This window comes from Tachypleus tridentatus, chromosome 1 (assembly GCF_004210375.1).
Source record: "Tachypleus tridentatus isolate NWPU-2018 chromosome 1, ASM421037v1, whole genome shotgun sequence".
NCBI lineage: Eukaryota > Metazoa > Arthropoda > Merostomata > Xiphosura > Limulidae > Tachypleus > Tachypleus tridentatus.
In genome coordinates, this window is record NC_134825.1 from 111,352,260 (window position 1) to 111,374,610 (window position 22,351).

The following is a 22,351-nucleotide window of genomic DNA, read 5'->3' on the forward strand; positions in this document are numbered from 1 at the left end:
GGAAGTTGGAAAATTCTGTAAAGATATTGATTCTGTTGGAACAAGTTCGTATTTTTTCTAGAAATATGGTGTCGGATTTAAGGGAAACATTCAAGAGGTTTAGAGGTGTTTTGTTGTCACGCGGAAGTCTACAATCACATAACGGTTTGTTTACTTTCGAAGATTTAATGATGGCCTTTTTTAAAATTCTGTCGTAAATCAGTAAACGTTAAGTGATTAATTAATGGAAACAAGGCAGTAAATTATTATTGTAATTAAGAAACAAGATGCGACATTCTAGTCACTCAATGCTAAACTTTGATTGGTTGAAGTTCTTATAACTTCCGCCAATGTGGTGGAAAGGTTAGACCTTGACCTTCGTGGGTTCAACCTTTACTCACTGTCTGTATCTGCTTCTTCAGAATATTTCATTTATTTTTTTGTAGTTCTTTCTTATACTTTCGAGAGTAATAAGGCAAAACTTTTTTTTTTTCTTTTGAAGTGGAGGGGGTACATTTTAGGGGAAGCTAGAGTAGAAGGAAGCGAGTAGCAAACATGTTATTTTTATTACTACTTGAAGTATTCTTATACACACTTTATTATAGAAAACTAAGCACTGAATGTTTGGCTATTAACACTTAATACAATTTAATTTTTTAGTGTGAAGTTCTACAAGCACAGGTGTGTCCTTCAATTCAATGTTTAACTAATAGCTCACTTTAAGCACGATGTGGACACTCAACCCGTGGGTTTTAGTAGGTATGGACAATTTTTATGACTAAGAAAAAAAAAAGCGTCCTTTACGGCCATAAGAGCATTAAAGCACGTGCTCGAACCCCATCTGCACCTTACCGTAGAAGCGGGTTAAATTGAACAGCATACATTAAAGTAACGTGTGAGAGAAATACAGTTAAGAACAAAATAAGTCCTTCGTAACGGACATGCACACAGGCATTTGAATTATTGTTGACGAAAGATATTTGTATCGATTTGTGAAAGTTAAAGAACTACTTAACGTTGTTGGTAATAATTTTAAACAGGTGAAGAATTCGAACAAAGCATGACACACTATTATCAGTTCTCGGAAAAGTTTGTTTATTAAAACAGCCTGAAATTTCTGCAAGATAATTCTATAAACTAACAAACACAAAACACTAACTTGTACGGAAAGTTCTTGATTCTGGGTTTGATTGTTTCACGGCAACAAGAAAGAAAAAAATGAAAACGTTTAGCGTCTAGTAATACCGACAAGAACGTTGGTTTGTTTATTCAAAAGGAAAGCCAATATTAGGTTACCTGCCATATTCGTCGTGGAGAATCGAGCCTCGGATTTTAGTGTTTAAGTCCATAGGCGCACAGCTGTCTCACCTTGGAACCAAGAAAGAGGGAACAGTTGGGGTAAGTGTTGGTAAGATTATTTGATAACTTTGACCTAAACAACCTTACAGCTGGTAATCCTGGAAGAGATTTTAGTACTCCTGTTAGAAATAACTGTACGGTTACTTGGTACAAAATACTGAAGATGTTTCCTGTTAGAGGTAACTGTACGGTTACTTGGTACAAAATACTGAAAATGTTTCCTGTTAGAGGTAACTGTACGGTTACTTGGTACAAAATAGTGATGATGTTTCCTGTTAAAGAAAACTGTACGGTTACTTGGTACAAAATACTGAAGATGTTTGCCTAGATTGTCTTCTTCAAAATACGAGAATACACACATGATGTTTTTCATGACCTCAAGATTAGATCTCACCTTACAACCTAGAATCCTCGGCATTATATTTGAAGCTGAGTGGCCTTGTGAAGCCTTTTTAACCTTTCTACAGACTTCAATCGTGAGCTTATGTTTTCATGTTGAAGGCTAGATGTAATCTTTAACCTTAGGTTCACATTGGTTTCAAGTGCTGGAATCTATAAAATATAAATATTAATTTCAGTTGTTTCAAATTCCTGACTAGGTCTTTTAATCTCAACTTCAGTAGTTCGAATTTAAGACTATACTATCTTTAAGTGTCAATGACTTCTAATTTCAGGGTATTTGGTCATTAAACCTGGAGGCTAATCGACTTCGAGTCTTGAGTGTGTGCAGTTTAAAAAACAGCTTTCCACAGGTTTTACTTCATGGCATCAGAACGTCGACTTAGAAGTGTTCTCGCTTTCCACTGTCTTAGGAAGTTTGACCCTCGAATATTATGCTTATGAAGCGAGGTATTTCAAACGATTTCCAATAAGCTACTTCTTTTTGCGTTGTGTTAAATGTTAGATTCCGGTCAAAGTTAAAACTAAGAACCTATTTTTTGAAGTCAAAATTTACCACTTCTCCGGGTTATTTTAATTTTAAAATAAACACTTAAGAAAGATATGGAATGGTGCCGATCCAACATCAAAAACATAGCCAACTCTAAGGAGTGATGATGGGGGGGACATCCCCCCAAATTAGATGTTTGTTTTTACACAAATAATTAAAGTGCTTTAAATAAAACCCAGTTTTTATTTTTAAAAAGATCAAAAGCTAGTTTATCTTTTACGTTAGAGTTTTTTAGAATACGTGATTGTAGTGGTCAGAATATTTATATAAGCTGTTTATTACACAAATAATTAGGGGTGTTTTCCTTTTAATTTTACAAGCCGTCGAAGACTTTAAAATTATACTTATGAAACATCAGTATTAGGCCTAAAGGACTACATTAAGAATGTATAGTTTAATAGGCCTGATGCTAATGTCTTACAACATAGTAGGTTGATACTGAAACATGTTTCATTAATGAAGTTTGTGTGTTTTGGTTAATCAAACAATAATCCAAGAACAAAATTCAGAGACCTCGCAAAAACAATAATAATAATAAGAGCCTAATTAGAAATTCAGTACTTACGCAATACAAATGTAGGGTTCATGCATGTGGCTGTACAACTGCTGTGAAAACACTAGAAACCAAAACGTTTAGAAGACAAAATGACAAAAGAAATGACTTAAAGGCACGTGTTTAACCTACACAGACTAGCAAGTAATATTCGCTAAACAAGAGATAGCATGTCGAAATCAAGTTATGTCTCGGGTGTCGTATCCTAAATCGAATCGGGGGGGATATTATTTTTTATCCTTTAATTGTATTCACATGGTGACCAGTTAGCGAACTATCAACTACTAAAAGTGTTGGTAATTACGAGTTTTACAGAGCGAATATTGAGCACAAATACAATATTTTAGGTCACGTTATTTGAGCATCATCTATGTTTTTTTCTCCCTATCAACCACTAAATATGATTTGTTTGTTACTAAACAAAAAAGCTACATCATATACTGCGCCCACCATGAGTATCCCTCCTTTTGTTTAAACGTTATAAGTCTTCAAACTCACCGTTTTGCCGCGGGGTGGGGGTACCAAATATGAATCTTATTTAGAGGAGAGTGGGGTACAGGGACTCACTAGCATGATTTGTCACCCTAACTTTCTTTATTTAGAGGAGAGTGGGGTACAGGGACTCACTAGCATGATTTGTCACCCTAACTTTCTTTATTTAGAGAAGAGTGGGGTACAGGGACTCACTAGCATGATTTGTCACCCTAACTTTCTTTTCAAATTAAGACTTGCAGAAACGTAATATTACCGAGTCTCGTTCAGCATGGATATAGGCAGTTTGTTGAAGAGATCAGTTGTTTGGCACGTGCCGACCAGTAGTTCTAGACCCGCTGGCGACATTCAACCTTTAGAATAGACGCGCACTGGTGTCGAACCTCGGCCACTTGAGGTTCGAACGGTCGACTTATCTACGCTTAACGCAGTATCATGTTAGGTGATCGTATCTGTGACGACAACCCCCTGGACTGTCAGGGTAGAGCTCGACCACTGTTTCTGTGAGCTCTGGTTGAACTCCAATAGTTGTTAGTCTGTTGTGTTTAGGGCAATGATTGTCGGTGAGAACAAAACACTCCAAGGGATCGACTTCCTCCCTGGGCTTGCGGAGGTGAGGAGGCGGTGGAGGCGGGGGAAGTGGGGGACTACCCCTCTGGTGGTGACTACAGAAAGGATGGTGTTGGCTACCATCAGGTAGAATTGTAACCGCGGCTTGTCTAGTGGGCGGAGATCTTGGGCAGTGGTCAGCTGCCCTGGCCACCGAAGAGCCACCGTTAGGATATTCGTCATATGTAGACAGGTCTATTTCCGGAACGTAACACCCTTCATTCTCCTCTTGAGCCACCCCGCCTCCATTATTTCGATACTCCACCGTTACGTTGGTATTGTGAACGGTCTTCATTGACCCCAGGTCTTTTTCTAAGCCACTGACCTTCTGGTCCAGACCTGTCTCTATCGAAACGTCTTTGGAACGACGTAGCCTAAGCTCCTGTTCTTCCTCTTTCCTCTCCTTTATCTTGTTGTAACAGGAGATGGATACTGACAAGCACATTCCAAGCACCAGAGCGAAGAACACCACCAGAATAATAATCATGTGTTCCGAGGACAAGACCACGCTGGCAGTGGACCCTGACAGAAGGGAAAAGAAAGAATAACCTCGATTAGCAATTTCCACGTTTTACTTTTTACGGTTAAAGAGTTAATTTTATTTGTGGTAATTACTTTCCAGTTCGCCACAATTATTTGGAAGCGTTTCAGTTTAATAGGTAAAGATCTAAAATTCGGGTTCGGTTCCATCCAGTGGCACAAACAGCCAGTGGTGTGGCTTTGTGCTTAATATAAAGCAAAACTTAAACAATGTTCACACTTGGACCACAACCTATTAGTTTCTTGCCAGGAATCCTGTGTAGGGATGATCTTCAGGGCTTGATTAAGGCAATAATAAAAATGATAACGACCCACCCTTGTCATTATTCTGCTAGTTCTACGGACCATATTTCTTTTTACTCAGGTGACTGGCGGGGCACCTGTTTGGCCACGGCCCTAGATGGCTTGTGCATTAATCCGATATTAACTCTATGGTTTTGTTTTTAAGAAACAAAATACTAAGTCTCTTCATAAAGTCATGAACAATAAAAAGGGAAGACGGTTCCTGCATGTTTATTTTAAGAAGTTTGCGGAAAGCTACACGAGGGCTATCTGCGCTAGCCGTCCCTAACCTAGCAGTGTAAGACTAAAGGGAAGGCAGCTAGTCATCACCGCCAACTCTTAGACCACCTTTTTATCAACGAACAGTAGTGGCACTGATCGTCCATTATAACACCTCTATGTCTGAAAAGGAGAGCATGTTTTGTGTGACGGGGGTTCGTACCCGCGACCCTCATATTACGAGCCGAGCGTTCTAACCAGTGGCCGTCCCTTGCAATAATCCTGTAAGAGATACGCTATAATGTTTGTAAATTATTGAACATTAATACATTTCTGTGTTTTTTTAATAACGTAACATAAGTTCAGGAACCATACTGGAGATATGCGAGCGCGAATGAGGCACGTGACTTATGTTATTAAAGCTTTTTAGCTACAGCAACGTTAAGAATTTCAAAATGTACATGCACGTGCAAAATGTAAAAGCCATTTACGTTATAGACGCTAAAAAAAAGCACGTAACCATAACAACATGGATAAATCAATAGTTTGGTAAAATAACGACTAAAACCAGATCACGTGAACTTAACCGCCAAAAGACAGATTATCAAGATAACTCGATACACATAACCATAACAGCATGGTTAATTCAGAACCCTGATAAAGAAAGACCAAAAACCAGATCACGTGAACTTATCTGAAAAGAAATACACACACATGCATCTGCCTTTGTCTTTAGAAAAAAAACAACATATTTCATAATTCTGTTGTATAATTACTTGGTCTTATAGTGGTTTAAAAGCTTTCAAAAAATTCGCAAACGTTCGACATCAAAGATGGCGTGCACAAGCTTCGTAAAGGTCGGGAAGTTTCGGGAACATTCGGAAGGATGTTGAAACCCGATTAAAATATGGAGGCTAAAAATGAATTAAATAAAGTAAAACCTGAAAATATTATTTCGACACTATTAATAGTGCAGTTTAAAATTTTGTGAAAGGTATTTTAGTTCTGCTGCCGAATTTTAAAAACCAGTTTACTGAAAATAGCGAAAAGGCTCAATTTTTTGCAATTGGATATATCCTCGACTAACTAAAACTTTGATTTATACTTGTTACAACTGGTTATTTCTGGAATTAAACTACTATCGGTACTATGCGACAATTATGTCACATTACGTTCAAGTATAAATGGGCTTACATCGGCCATATATCTATAAAAAAAAAGAAACAAATTTATAATACATACGTAACTGAATAGAACATAATAACATATGGATAGGTAGGGACTTACGGGCCACCCTGTACAGTAATGCAATAAGTAAGCTTTTATATACTGACCAACGGAACATATCGTGTCCTCTTCGTCGTATCGGTATTTACAGTTAAAGTGTCCATTACACTTGAGGGCTTGATCCACGCACGTTCCGTCTCCACAGTCGAATTCTTTGATTTTGTCACACTCTTCTGAAGGGAGAAATGTTTCGAAATCGTGTTAATTTTCTAATATATTAATGGAAATAACCACGAAATACACAAACAACCACACATATATGTGTTCTAGAGCGGTTTATTTTTACCACGATAAACATATAACGTTTCTGTAGACGTTTTCCCTCAATGCTTCTATAATTATATACGAAACCGAACACAGTACTCGATTGGAAGTTAGATTTGGAACACTGGAAACTGTATTATGTTTTGCTATTAGTAAACTGAGTTACTTTAATGTATTTTTTTATTGGAGCCGTTTATAATACTCTAGCAAAACATAATAAACAATGAATTTGATATTTATTCAAATTAATTATATTTATTTTACTTGGTGTTCCCTCGGCATTACCTGAGAAAGTTAGATGCGAGTTTTGGCTTGATTATAAATATAGTGAACATCGATGTTTTAGGGTTAGGAGCCTTCAGACTTCGTAGTAAGATTCAATTCGAAAATTATTATTTTTGTGAAGTCACCGAAAAATTGGGAAATAAAACATTCAAGTTTGAAAAGTAAAGAAATTCTTTAAATCTAACACTTTTTTAAATCCACTTGTTTGAAATTTATAATACGTTAAGATAAATAAGGTTTAAACATTAGAATTTAGGCCTAACACTTTCGATACCGTCTCTTTACATATTTTGGATCACGGATAAGGTCTCACCTTCATAAATACAAAGTTTAGCAAACCCATGGCGTTACTTTGATAAATCAAAATATGCATACTGCTTGAAAAATTATAAGACTTGAATGTGGTAATAAGATGAAGTCAACCACCAAACTTCCCCTAACTTACAAATATACAAGAACGTTTTTTTTTAATGACGTTTCAGTTGTGGGCAGTTCCTGTAAGTTTTTCTTTACGTACATTTAATCGTCATATTTTTTATGTTTTCATACAAAATTTAGCATAAGTATGTATTTTCAATTCTTAAATCAGTTTTCAAATTTTTAGTCTTTTGTATTCGACTAAAAAGTGTATTTGACAATTGTTTTATTGAAATAGAACCATTTCTTTCCAACGAGATGCGAATTTTATGTAACAAAGCATTGATTTTTTGCAACAGTGTCTAATTTCTCATCTTGAAAAATACAAGTTATAATCACCGAATTACCCGTCGGTAGCAAATAAAAATAGGCCCGACATTGGCCAGGTGGTTAGAGCGCTCGACTCGACTCGTAATTTGAGGATCGCGAGCTCGAATCCCCATCACACCAAACGTGCTCGCCCGATTAGCTGTGGGGGCGTTATGTGACGGCTAATCCCACTATTCGTTGGTAAAAGAGTAGCCCTAAGGCTGGCGGTGGGTGGTGATGACTAGCTGCCTTCCCTCTGGTCTTACATTGCTAAAATAGCCCTCGTGTAGCTTTGCGCGAAAATCAACACACACCAAACAGAATAATCTAACTCGTTAGAGTCTCACTTGGGAACAAACACTCTTTTGAAGTCATTTTTCTGACATAATTAAGTTCTCTCTTTGAAAGAGAGAAAGAAGGTTTTCAAGATGTCTTCACAAATAAAAATAAATAAAAAGGTAGTATGACATATTTGGATAAAACTTTGACCAATTTCCAAAACCTGGTGAGATATTGTTCGTACCCCTAACATTTTATGTAAATACGAAACCCACATATACATCGTGTATATCATGCGTGATAATCATGTGATATCAACACAACTCTGATATACCTTTGACCCTTCTGAATAAGAAATAAAACAGACCAGAATTATTTCCAAATACACTTCATTTTAGTACTTATAAACATTTACATTATTTTCATTAAACTTTGTATTAATCAACGAATTAACTGATTCTAAAGCTTAAAAGCATTCTGTGGTTGTCAAGATACACGTGCTTGTTTGTGTAAACGTCGTATATTTATTACGGTTTTAAATTTAAATATTTGTTCCCGTCAAAAGGAATAACGTGTGGTTTGAATTTCGCTCAAAGCTACACGAGGGCTATCTGCGCTAGCTCTCCCTAATTTAACAGTTTTTTTTTAATTTCGTGCAAAGCTACACGAGGGCTATCTGCGCTAGCTGTCCCTAATTTAACAGTGTTTTTTTTTGTTTTTTTAATTTCGCGCAAAGCTACACGAGGGTTATCTGCGCTAACCGTCCCTAACTTAGCAGTGTAAGATTAGAGGGAAGGCACCTAGTCATCGCCACCCACCGCCAACTCTTGGACTACTCTTTTATCAACGAATAATGGGATGAAACAAAACATTATAACGCCCCCACGGCTGAGGGGCGAGACATTTTGGTATGAAGGGGGGAAGGCAATAAGGACATCACCTAGTGATAAGAGACCATGAAAATATATGATACTTTATTTTAGCAAATTGGAAAATGGATTTTTAGTTACTTGTTATTTACTTGCTGGGAATTTTGATAATTTGATGCAAACGTCAACAGATGCGGGTTACAAAATATAACTTTCTTTTCTTAGTTCTGAGAAATTTTTATTTGTTTATATAACTACTTAAATATGTAAGTCTGTATGAAAATTGTATGGCGCTTTATTGTTTTCGATATTTTGTATCTAGTCAGAACTTTCTATCGAACACATCAATAAAACATGTTGTGTATTCTAGTAATTATCCTTCCATGGAAATTTTGAGAAAAAAAAAATGTAGAAATTTCAGTCTGGGAATCGTCGCAATTTGACTCCAGGTTTTGAAGTTACGTGTTCTGAATCGTCGGAATATTGACTCCAGGTTTTGAGGTTAGGTGTTCTGAATTGTCGCAATATTGACTCCAGGTTTTGAGGTTACGTGTTCTGAATCGTCGCAATATTGACTCCAGATTTTGAGGTTACGTGTTCTCGACTCTCGTGTTATTGAATGTTGCGGATAGCAACTTCTGGTTAAAACCCTAGCTGGTGTTTTGTTTGTTTGTTTTTGAATTTCGCGCAAAGTTACATGAGGGCTATCTGCGCGAGCCATCCCTAATTTAGCAGTGTAAGACTAGAGGGAAGACAGCTAGTCATCACCAACCACCGCCATCTCTTGGGCTACTCTTTTACCAACGAATAGTGGATTGGTCGAACATTATAACGCCTCCACGGCTGAAAGGGCGAGCATGTTTGGAGCTGGTGCTTTAGGAGCGTGGGTAACCATCGAATGAACAATTATATTATAAAATGACGTCATGCGATTTTGAATTCGCCGTACTAATTATCAGCGTATTAACAAATCTTTATAGAACTGCGACTCAAAATTGATCACAGTATTGTAGCCTATTGCTTTAGAAGTGGCAAGTTATGAAAGTCGGTTGTTAGGCTAAAAATGGTAATCTTGTGTAAATTTGATTCATGTTAATGTAAGCGTTATGAGGGTGTGGCGAATTGGTAACTTTCTAAAGAACCAGACAATACTGTGTTCACGAAAACAGTGTTACAATGCCACCAGTGTAATTTTTGTTTAATAAGTTTTAATTATAAGCATTAGGCCTAGAGATGCGTACTTAGGTATACGAGTAAAATCCTTTCTGCAACATGTCCCTTGTTTCTCTTCCTGGTCTCGTGTGAAACTAATATAACTAGGTAAATAAGATTGTTGAAATAATCCACTTGCATTGCAGAGAACGTGAAATTTTGCGACGTCTTGTCTATCTCGTGCTCCATCGACGTCTAGAAAATCATCTTGAGTGCGAACTTGTACTATTAGTACTTTAAAAACGGTCAAATCAAATATTTAGTGACTACAATTAGATCATTGTTAACCCATAAAAAAACAACCAAAACAAACCCGTAACACTTTCACCATTAGTTATGATGTTTCTCCTAAACCTAATGTCGAAAATGAAGAAACTGCAAATATAGTAAATTCATTGTTGAGACGCCATATTTGATACTTTCTACAGCACGGTGATTACAGAACAGGAAATTCATATCGTCTGTTTTGAGATATAAATTTGTTTAAAGAATGTTTGTGATTGTAATTTATTTTGAAGGTTAAATAAATGCCAGCTTGACAGCTGTCAAGCCAGGTTCTTAATAATCTTTAAAACGAAGAATTTTAATACAGACAGCACGTTTGATTGGTCCGTAGCATTTTCCTGCGCATGTAAAACCACGCGATTTTTAAACCGGAAATTAAACTACTCTTTTACGCGCGCGAGGCCCTGGAGATAGTGACATTAAATAATGTGAATAGTTTCAGAACAGAGTTAGGTTGCTGAAAGTGGGCGTATTATTGTGGGGTGATGAACTCACTGCAGAAAGACCAAATCCAGTATAAAACTGATGAACACAAGATCACAGAAACTTTCGTGGAGTTTCTTATACCCTACATTAACAATAAGTTTTAAGTGTGGTCCGGTTAGTTACGTGCTCGGGCTATATAGCCGAGGGTTTATGGTTTACGGCACGCTGCCGCTACGCTCTTTGGGATTATTGATACGTTATGAGAATGACAGTCAATTCCCACTACTCGTTCAGGTAAAAGAAAAAAAAAAGCTTTGAGAACTGACAGTAGATTTTGTTGACTACCTGTTTTTCTCCTGCAGTATGTTTTAAAGCAGGGACGGCTCTGTGCAGGTAACAGTTGCTGTAGCTCTGCGTGAATATTCTAGAAACAATAACATTTATTTTGACAGTTTCTTCTCTTTTTTTCTAGTTTGTTTTTGAATTTCGCGCAAAGCTACACGAGGGTTATCTGCGCTAACCGTCCCGAATGTAGCAGTGTAAGACTAGGAGGAAGAAAGCTAGTCATCACCACCTACCGCCAACTCTTGGACTACTCTTTTACCAACGAATAATGGGATTAACCGTCACATTATAATGCAGGCCTGGCATGACCAGGTGGTTAAGTCACTCGATTCGTAGTCTGAGGGCCGTGGGTTCGAATTCCCGTCGCACCAAACATACTTGCCCTTTCAGCCGTGGTAGCGTTATTATGTGAAGGTCAATCCTACTTTTCGTTGGTAAAAGAGTAGCCGAAGAGTTGACAGTGGGTGTTGATGACTAGCTGCCTTCCCTCTAGTCTTGCACTGCTAAATTAGGGACGGTTAGCGCAGATAGCCCTCGTGTAGCTATGCGCGAAATTCAAAACAAATCAAACCCAAACCATTATAATGCCCCCACAGCTGAAAGGGCGAGCATGTTTGGTGTGACGGTAATTCAAACCCGCGATTAAGAGTCAAGCGCCTTAACCACCTGGCCATGCAAAGTCCATTCTTTTAGATACGATATTTTCAACACACTAATATAAACCGTTTTCTTCCATAATCTAAGATTGAGCAGCTGTTCCCAAACTATATACGTTTGTTTTTTATTTTTATATGTTTAAAGATGGAGTTTCGGCAGTTTTATATTGACCAAAAACTCGTGATAATATGAATCGCATATATTACGTGTTATGAAGGTACATAGGTAAAAACAACAATAATTTGAAGAGAGAGTGCATCGTGCGATAAGTCTGGAAAATACGATAGAAATTCGACATTTTATCCATTCATCAAAACAAAATAATGGTTCAGCACCAGTTGAACTTCTGATAGAGCGCGTAAAATCACATCACATAAAATATGGCGCTATTTCTTATCTGTTCAAGAGTCTTTATTTTGAATAAGCCAGGAAACGAACCATAGGTGGAAGTAACGTTTCAAAGTTATGTTGTTCTGTATGTTACATCTATTTTGTTTTCTGTTTTGTGTTTTGCTCACATTTCTAAGCCTATAAATACTGATGATCAATTAGGTTTTAACGATCATTGTTGGAGCCTTAGGAACTATGAATTGTTGATCAACTAGGTTTAACAATCATTGTTGGAGCCTTAGGAACTATAAATTGTTGATCAACTAGGTTTTAACGATCGTTGTTGGAGCCTTAGAAACTATGAATTGTTGATCAACTAGGTTTTAACAATCATTGTTGGAGCCTTAGGAATTATAAATTGTTGATCAACTAGGTTTTAACAATCGTTGTTGGAGCCTTAGAAACTGTGAATTGTTGATCAACTTGGTTTTAACGATCGTTGTTGGAGTCTTAGAAACTGTGAATTGTTGATCAACTAGGTTTTAACGATCGTTGTTGGAGCCTTAGAAACTATGAATTGTTGATCAACTAGGTTTTAACGATCGTTGTTGGAGCCTTAGGAACTATGAATTGTTGATCAACTAGGCTTTAACGATCGTTGTTGGAGCCTTAGAAACTATGAATTGTTAATCAACAAGGTGCTAATGATCATTATTGGAGCCTTAGAAACTATAAATTGTTAATCAACTGGGTTTTAATGAACAATATTAGAGTTCTGGATTTATGAATGTTATTGATCATATAAATTGTCGCAAAGAACTTGTGTCAGGGGTATTTTCGGCCACAATGTGAGCCATAATTACATATAATAGTTATATAGAAACGGAAATTATGTCTAGTACTTTAAAAAGCAAATATGTTTTATCATACATTTTACGACTAAAAGCAGTGCAAATTTACCATTTGCATCTTATCATTTACATTGGATAAACCGTTTTTTAAAACAATTTTTTATAGTTCGAGAGTTAAACCTTAGATGATTAGTAACAAAGGTATTTAGAAATTAGTGCTAAAACGAATTTCTGTTTTTGAATAATATGATTAAATACTTAGTAATACATTCAAACTCTTTTGACAAAACTAATAACTTTTGCTCTGTAAAATAATTCAGACTTAAAGTAAATATTCTGTTCTGGCCTGTCTGGGTGTGGCATTATTGGAATTATGGTCGAAAAGACTGCTACGCCAAGTTTTATGCTATATGGTTAGTTTACAGGATTTATTGTATTATCCTACTATTAGAAATATTGATAGCTCTTTTAAAGTAATGTTAGGCGATAAATCTAGTTTTAAATCATCATTTTGTATATCTGCTATACTACCAATAAACATATCAGCAAAAATGTACTTGATTTTATGAAATTAACCTAATTAAAGAGCGTTTAGCGTCACGTGCTGTTTGTTTAAGCAGTTAGCATAAATAATGATGCTTGATACGGCTGTACCGATTGTATAGGGGCGATAACAAGAAACTGTTATTATAAATTCCATGGCGTTAATATATATAAAGCTTTTAACACTGTTTTAGACAAGAAAACTACCGCTCTATATCAGGTCATCCCATAAGTAATGTCCGGAAATTCAATACAGAAAGTGCATCATCACTTCTGTCTTTGTAGAAAGTTTTAATGGTTAAAATATATATAGGACGTGTATAGAAATGTTTAGACAAATAAAAGAAACTATCCCAACTCCATTTTTTATATCATTAATCAAATAAATCCTTATGAAGATGGATGTGTCTGAGCAGCACATTAGGCATATAATGTTTTATGAGTTTAAAAAAGACAATAGTGCAGTAGAAACTACACGAAACATTCAAGGTGTTTAAGGTGTGGAATCTCTCAGTGAAAGAAAATGTCGAAGGTGGTTTCATAAGTTCAGATCAGGTCACTACAGTTTAAGTTATGCGCCACATTCAGGTCGTCCTGTTGAGTTTAATGATGACTTTCTGCTGGCTGCACTGGATGAAGATTGTGCTGTAACAGTTGAAGAACTAGCACATAAGCTTAATTCAACACATTCAACAGTTCACCGTTATCTGCACCAGCTTGGAAAGGTGTCAAAACTTGAAAAATGGTCCCTCATGATTTGGTAGAAGCCAACTTTAAAGCAAGAGTGGACATTTGCACTTCTATGCACTCTCATGAACGTAACTCACCTTTTTTGGACAGATTATTGATTGCAGATGAAAAATGGATGTTTTATAAGAATGTTAAGCGCCACAGACATGCTCATTGGAAGTAAACTGGCTAAAGCACAGCCCAAAATGGACCTCCACCCTAGGAAAGTCTTGTTAAGTGTTTGGTGAGATATTGTTGGCATGATCCACTTTGAATTGCTGCCACTCAATGTAACGATTACACCAGACTTCTATTATCGACTCTTAGAGCGCTTGAATGTTGCACTGAAAGAAAAGAGGCCTGCTTTGATCAATCATAAAGGTGTTGTGTTATACCAGGATAATGCACGGCCCCATACAATAAGGATCACATCTGCAGAGATTGAAGAGCTAGACTGGGAAAAACTTCCACGTACAACTTATTCTCCAGACCTTGCTCCATCTGATTACCATCTATTCCGAAGTTTGCAGAACTATCTTGATGGAAAATAACTTGGAGGACATGAAGATGTCAAAACTATCCTCTCTACATTCTTTTCCTCCAAACCCCAATAATTTTATAGAAGTGACATTCAGAAGCTTGTGAATCGTTGACAGGAAGTAATTAATAATCATGGAACAAACATTATTGATTAAATAACATTAAAAGGGTTTGAAATACTTTCTTTTTTGAACCTAAAATCGGACATTACTTAAGGGATGACCCGATTCTCTAAAAATCATGATGGTTCTATAAAGTATAGGCCTGTTTCAAATAACATGATTGTGATCCTAAAGCAAATGTTCGTTACTGTCGACTGTCACTTTCTTATTTGTTGTGTTTTGTTAGTGTGTTATTAACAAAAAGTCGTATATAACCAAAACACGTTGGGTTTGAAACAAGTTGCGGTCAAAAAAAATTCGGGGTACGACTTAAAGGAATGAAATCAAAATTGCAAGACTTTTATCTGTAAGGTCTCCATGGACTATTATGCTTGTATGCTATTGTTTTGTCAAAATAACGTAATGATCTCTCAGTCTTCACGAAAAATAGTAATACAGAAGTGTTATCCATCGTTTCGTACACTCATCTTTTGTTTGGATTATTCAAAAACGCTGTTACTATTCAGTTTGTTTTACATTGTGTTTACTTATTCTGATCATTCCTCCGGTTATTGTGGTTACTATCCGAAAGGTAAATTAGCGAAACTGAAAGCATCACAATCGATCTTAGAAAATACAAGTTGTACGTTGAAACGTCTGCAAGGAGTTTAGTTCTTTAACTGTGACAAATATTTCAGAAATATTCAAGACATTTCCCAGGTAATAAGTTTCCGGTTTGAATCACGTCTTACTACAATCTGAAAATGACAGACATTGTTTGCTTCTAAGTGGCCCGGCATGGTCAAGCGTGTTGAGGCGTGCGACTCGTAATCTGAGAGTCGCGGGTTCGCATCCCCGTCGCGCCAAACATGCTCGCCCTTTCAGCCGTGGGGGCGTTATAATGTTTTAGTCAGTCCCACTAAGAGTTGGCGGTGGGTGGTGAAGACTAGCTGCCTTCCCTCTAGTCTTACACTGCTAAATTAGGGTCGGCTGGCATAGATAGCCCTCGAGGAGCTTTGTGCGAAATTCAAAACAAACAAACAAATGCTTCTAAGTGCAGTTAACCAATCGCTCCTGATGTAAACTTGTTTAACATGAACATAGCTGTTCGTGTGTAATTGTATTTCGCCAAACACCTCTGAAGAATACTTTTCGTACATCTTACAACTGGGCGTATAAGATGAACGAATTTATTTTTTTTATAAATACCTTATTTTGTCTCTAGTGGACAGCTCCTCTATGTTTCTAGAGGTCAAAGAAGTTGTCACTATAGAAGTCGAAATGTCATACATTCCAGAAACTGTCAGGAGCAGTCCACAAATATCAAACCTCCACTATGTTTATACTTCCTGAAATACCCTCGAAACAGGTTGTTTTGATCATAAAAACAGACGAATGGAAAAATCGGGAAATTGCCGAGATATATTTAATACAGTTAGTGAAATAAAGTGAGTAAGACCATAGGTGAAGACTCATTTTGTTTTGGAGTTCAGCTACATTAGAATCATCCATCTAAAATCTGACCCTAATTTTGAACTGCGAAACAAGATATACGACATCTAGTTAACAGCGCGCGCCGTCAACTCTTGTATTGTTCTTGTTTGACCAAATCGTGAGATTTGATAGTCATTTCCAAAGCGCACCCACCCATGTCCCCAGAAAGTGCAGAGGGTAAAAAGGACGCGAGCCAGAAATACTAGGATTCACAGCGCGGCCTGTATAACCACCAGGCTACGTCTAACCCTTGGCTAAACTATTTATAAAGGACAGAATAATGGATAATAATCATTCTACCAACTATGACATTCTTTGTTTAATTATTTTAAATTTACTTAAAGCTATACCAAAGCTGTCAACGTTAAGCCTTCCCGAATTCAGAATTGATACATTAGAGAAATGCAGCTTGTAAACAGTATCCTTCGCTAATGCTTGGGATACTCTGATCGAATAGCGTGATTTAACTGTATTTTATAACGTACTCACTACCCTGAAGTGGGAACAGTGATATTTTTAAATTAATTATCAAGGGTACGAAGCAGAGATTCATAAGTTCACAACCCGGCACATTAAGTTATGGTTCGGTATTGTGACGTCAAAAGAAGACCACGTGATACGTCACGATTACGAATCGAAACGGATTTTAAACAAAATAATTAATTTTTAAGCGTGTCTTAGAAGCACAGCTGTTGGCATTCACTGAAAACGCCCCCTTTTGAAAATTTCGAGAAAATTATTCCAGAGTTGTCGACAACTTTTAAATGTTAATACTGGAGAAACTGGACATTTCAAGAATTACAGTGCCCTGTTTAACTACTTACCAAAGAGAAGACAGTCAACCAGGCGACACAAGGGCATTGTCTGGTTTCATAAACCAAATAAAAGGATTGTTTGTCATCTTAATATTCATCCACGACTGAAAGTGTAAAAAGCGCTCAGTGATGCTACATTTCGAGCCACGGTTTGGTTTGTTTGTTTTGAATTTCGCACAAAGCTACTCGAGGGCTATCTGCGCTAGCCGTTCTTAATTTAGCAGTGTAAGACTAGAGGGAAGGCAGATAGTCATCACTACCCACCGGCTACTCTTTTACCAACGAATTGTGCGATTGACCGTAACATAATAACGCCCCCACCGCTGAAAGAGTGAACATGTTTGTTGCTCCCGGGATTCGAACCCGCGACCCTCGGATTACGAGTCGAACGACTTAACACACTTGGCTATGCCGGGCGCTCGAGCCATGGACCTTTCGATCTTTAATAATATATTTTTATACAAGAGACGCATGTTACAGTCACGATATGCAATCATACACTCCCGTGGCCACAAAGTGGAGGTTTTGCTGACAAAGAGACGTTACCCTTCCATTGTTGGGTTTTGGGTCTTACAGACCTGGAAGGGTCAAGTCTGTTCGACCTCTTCTTCCTTCGCTTTATGGATGATAGTGGTTTCGGTGCAGTGGCTGTAGGTATTGGAGAATACTAAAATAATCACGACAAGAGGGTTAATAACCTTTACTGTTACCCATGTAAGTAATTATTGTAACATTACTTCCAATTTCAGAAGCAGTATTTCTAATCTTTCCATACACAAAATCTGTTTCACTTCACGTGCAAACAAACGTCCGAGCGTTTGGTTGACAGGACAGGTAGGGTAACCCACTGTAAGTTAATCAGTGCAATTAATTACTAATTATTTGAATTAAATGTTTTAGTCGGTTTGTTATGGACATTAATTAATCCATATGTATCCGTTATTACAAAGGATGGTTAACCAGCAACGTAAATATATTGAGTGATATATAGAAGCAGTCTGCATAACAATGTGTCGTGTCACACTGCATATTCGTTTATGAATGTTCGAAAGTGAACCTCGTTATATAAACGACCATTTATTTCACAAAGCGCTGTTTGACACATCTTTAAAACTAGATAAACAAAAGTATAAAGGTATAAATAAATTTTGATCTATTTCAGTTACTATACGTATGTTTCTAATGGCAAACGTCAACTGTGTTAGACCTAAATTTAGGTTCGACAAAACCAAGAAGCTAACGAGATTTTAGGAAGATGTTCGTGACAAAAACAAAATATATTAATACAAACTCTCAAATATATGTAATAATTGCTAAATATAGTTGCCCAAATGGATTTTTAATTAATTTGCAATATTTGTATAAATATAAATGTAGGCCTGCCCTCTGGTGAATAAGATAGAAAATGTATGTAATAATGCGTATGTTATGCCTGGTGTTGTGTAAATAAAGCTATATTGTATGAGGTATATAGAAAATAAGAGGCGTCTTCTGGTGGGCAGAGGAAGGGCGAAAAACCTTCTCACGTCCACCCCAAGAAAACAACACGAAATACAAGGATATGTGTGAAATATGAGGCAAAACGAAAAGTTGCACCTTCTCTGAAAGGCTCTGAAAAATTTCAATTGTTATTTTGTAAGTAAGTATGAAAGCAATTGCGCCTTCCCGTGGAGAAATAAAAAAATATTTATTATAAATATAAATTACCACCTTATGAATAACAAGAAACATGCCTGATTCTCTGAAGCCGGTGAAAAGGATTCTGAAAATTCCGTCCAAGGCCTGTGATTGGGCAAAATATCGAACGTGAAGAATGTTCTTTTCTGACCGCTGGGGTTCTGTCGCTGTTCCACAGAATCTATCAAGTCTGGCATCCACACTAAGACTTTCTCCGTATATATCGATGTAGTTAAGGTCACAGTTATTTGGATGTGCAAGCTGATATTTCTGGAAAGTCAAGTACATCTGAAATAATAATTAAAAAGAAAGATGAAGGTTGTTGTGCGCATAATGTTTTCCTCTTCTTGATGTGCACAGTTTTACTGAAATTGACACGGACAAAATAAAAAATTCAGACCTAATACTCTTATAAAACTGAATCTTATCGATAAAACGAGAGATATGGAATTTTCAAACTGAACATCCATTATGCAAGCGAAGCCTAAATGAACAGGTCAGAGGTTCCAGTAGCTTTGAATTGCTGACCAGAGGGAAGGCAGTTATCCTGCAGCACCAGTCACTGTATAGGGCTTTGTCTTGTTCTTTAAACTGAATAGCCACAGTATAGCGGTTGATAGAAGGACTGAGTTTTTTGTTTTTTAAGTGGAACATTTAGCTTGTAACTCCATCTCTTGACCATTTTGAAATCTAATTACAGCTATGGCTATTGAGGATTCCCTCTTGTGTTTCTTTTAAAACAGCTCGAAAACAAACTACTACAGCGCTATCTACATTCTTTATAAAATAATAAATTGCTATTTCAAGAACTCATTGTTAAATCGTTGGCGTCAGCACCTGATTGTTTATCGTCAGTTATAATCCGGATTTTGACTCGTTTGATCTACAGTATTTTGTCTGGATTACGTACCTTCCAAGTAGGGTAAACTTCGATAGCCCACGTGCAATCCAAAGACACATTCCAGTTTAACGAGTAGTTTAACATACTCTGTGAAATGTCGCTGTTACTAATGAAGCCATCGGATCCGCTCTTGTGGAAAATACACTCTACAAACAAATAAACGAGTAGGGTAAACAAATTATGTTATAAAGATACAGACTATTGTCTTTATTTTCAAACTAGCATTCTGTATAATTAAAATGTACACTAATTATAGTTCATTTACTTCACCAAATCTAACTTGCTAAAAACTAAAGTTTGTTTGAGAATTTCGCGCGAAGCTACACGAAGGCTATCTGCGCTAACCGTCCGTAATTCAGCAGCGTAAGACTAGAAGGAAAGCAGCTGGTCATTACCAACAACCGTTAACTCTTGGGCTACTCTTTTATCAACGAATGGTGGGATTGACCGTCATATTACAACGCCCTCACGGCTGACAGGGCGAGCATGTTTGTGATGGAGATTCGAACTCACGATTCTCAAACTACGAGTCGAGCGCCTTTACCACCTGGCCATGCCTGGGACAAAACTACCCTCAACACACTTTCTTTTTGTGTGATTGCTCTTTCATAATTGTATAGTAGTTCTGCCCTCTAGTGGATGTAAGTTAAATATCCGAGTAAATCGCGACTGCAAGATATTCAAATACCAAATGAAGAATTAATCCATTGATGACACCTAGCGGTATAATTTAATGTAATTTATTTATGCTTATCAACTAGTTACACCTGAAAACTTCCTTCCATTTTTTATAATATAAAAGTGTATTTATTTTATAGTTATAATTAAATACTTAGATTCTTAGAACTAAATATATTATAAAAAATAACCTTATCGTAATTACCGTGCCAAGTTAAACAAGGGTTAATTCCCTGGTGCGTTTACAGACATTCATTGTTAAAATCTGGGGCTCATTTCTTTGCGATGGGCAGAGCACAAGATAGTTTATTGTAAATCTCTGCGTTAGAACAAACAACGCAAGAGCTACCCATACTTTTGAACTAAGACTAAATAGAAGGGATCGAATCATTAATGCTAACCTTCACCTCGTGGGCTATTCGTGTCTGATAGAATAATGAAATTTGACCATAAAATATGGGCCAATTTTTCTTTCTGTCTTTCTTTTTTTTTTTAACGATAAAGGGACTCAAACCATGAATTTTCGGATTCACACGCTGGGTATGTTAACCACTGCGTCACGCTGGCTTTTATACACAAATTAGCACGAGTTTCTATTCGTAAAGATTTGAATGTGACGAATATTTGGTGACTTAAAACCGTTAAATATAGCCGAAAATGTGAGAAATCAGTTTAGGTTTCGAAACTTTTTTTCAAGATAAATAAAAACGAAACTAACCAAGTTAATTCTGAAATACACAGCTATGTGAATTGTATGTTTTATTACCTTCTTTGTCACAACTGATAAGTAAAAGCGTTTGAACGTACCTTCAGGCGGAGGGCGATGAAAATCTGTGAAAGAAAAATTTTAAATCTATCATTTTTCAGGTCCAGAGAGTTGTATAAAATTCATTACTTCTATCAACTTATCAACTTCAGTCAATCATTCTGAGCTCCAGCACTGCACTGTTTAAAGAAACCACAACTGTGGATCTGTCAAGTCTAATATTTAATGATATGAAATATGTTAAACAGAATCTGTAAGCAACAGTTTCACGTTTTTTTAACGCTTCTGTTTAGCGTTAATAAACACAGACGTTTCATGACAATGTGACTTGTAAGAATAACCATTGTTTCACGTTAAACTAATTATTGGAAGTTATGTTACTTGAAATCGTGTGTACAATTTGTCTTCCAACTGGTACCAGGGATTCCAATGGTAACTAAGTTCGGCCCACAACTCGCAAGGTTATATCTGTCGGACTTAAATTTTCTTACGTGATAGATATTAGTAAGAAAGACCAGTACAAAGATTTGTATGTCAGTCTTACTTGTAGATATTAATATAATAGTGTTAAACCTAGTTACCAAGGTTTTACAGACACGGTCAAGCAAATGTAGCCACCAGAACTGAGTCTGTAACAAAGTTCATTGTTTGGGTTCAGGTCACGGCATCGTTAACAAACAAAGTTGTAAACGAAACACATACTTTTAACTTCGGAGTTAAAATTGACGTGCACCACAAAAGGTGGTGTATAACTTATAGTACTAAAATGGAGAGTCAGTTAGACCAAGTCCACAAAAGGTGGTGTATAACTTATAGTACTCGAATGGAGAGTCAGTTAGACCAAGTCCACAAAAGGTGGTGTATAACTTATAGTACTAGAATGGAGAGTCAGTTAGACCAAGTCAACAAATGGTGGTGTATAACTTATAGTACTAGAATGGAGAGTCAGTTAGACCAAGTCAGCAAAAGGTGGTGTATAACTTATAGCACTGAAATGGAGAGTCAGTTAGACCAAGTCAACAAAAGGTGGTGTATAACTTATAGTACTGGAATGGAGAGTCAGTTAGACCAAGTCCACAAAAGATGGTGTATAAGATATAGTACTGAAATGGAGAGTCAGTTATACCAAGTCCACAAAAGGTGGTGTATAACTTATAGTACTAGAATGGAGAGTCAGTCAGACCAAGTCCACAAAAGGTGGTGTATAACTTGTAGCACTGGAATGGAGAGTCAGTTAGACCAAGTCCAGAAAAGCACACTGAGCAGAATAAACTTTAAGACTGCTCTATTATTTCTTTAGAACATAATG

General features: G+C 36.8%; 1 protein-coding gene across 2 annotated transcripts in view; it reads right to left on the bottom strand.

The window, feature by feature from the left end:
* Window positions 1-1,057: 1,057 nt before the first annotated feature.
* LOC143258480 (neuropilin and tolloid-like protein 2) overlaps window positions 1,058-22,351 on the bottom strand; it is a 118,065-nt gene continuing 96,771 nt past the window's right edge. The window contains exons 5-10 of one of the 2 annotated variants that reach the window (XR_013032313.1): window positions 21,084-21,107; window positions 19,608-19,744; window positions 18,754-18,985; window positions 6,317-6,442; window positions 3,589-4,463; window positions 1,058-1,890 (exon numbers count right to left, since the gene is read on the bottom strand). Coding sequence is in view for 1 of the 2 variants with exons in the window: in XM_076517528.1 (XP_076373643.1) it covers window positions 3,766-4,463; window positions 6,317-6,442; window positions 18,754-18,985; window positions 19,608-19,744; window positions 21,084-21,107 (1,217 nt within the window). In the remaining variant the exon portion in view is untranslated. Of the gene's footprint in view, window positions 4,464-6,316; window positions 6,443-18,753; window positions 18,986-19,607; window positions 19,745-21,083; window positions 21,108-22,351 lie in introns of both variants that reach the window. The other variant, XM_076517528.1, reaches the window with a different exon arrangement.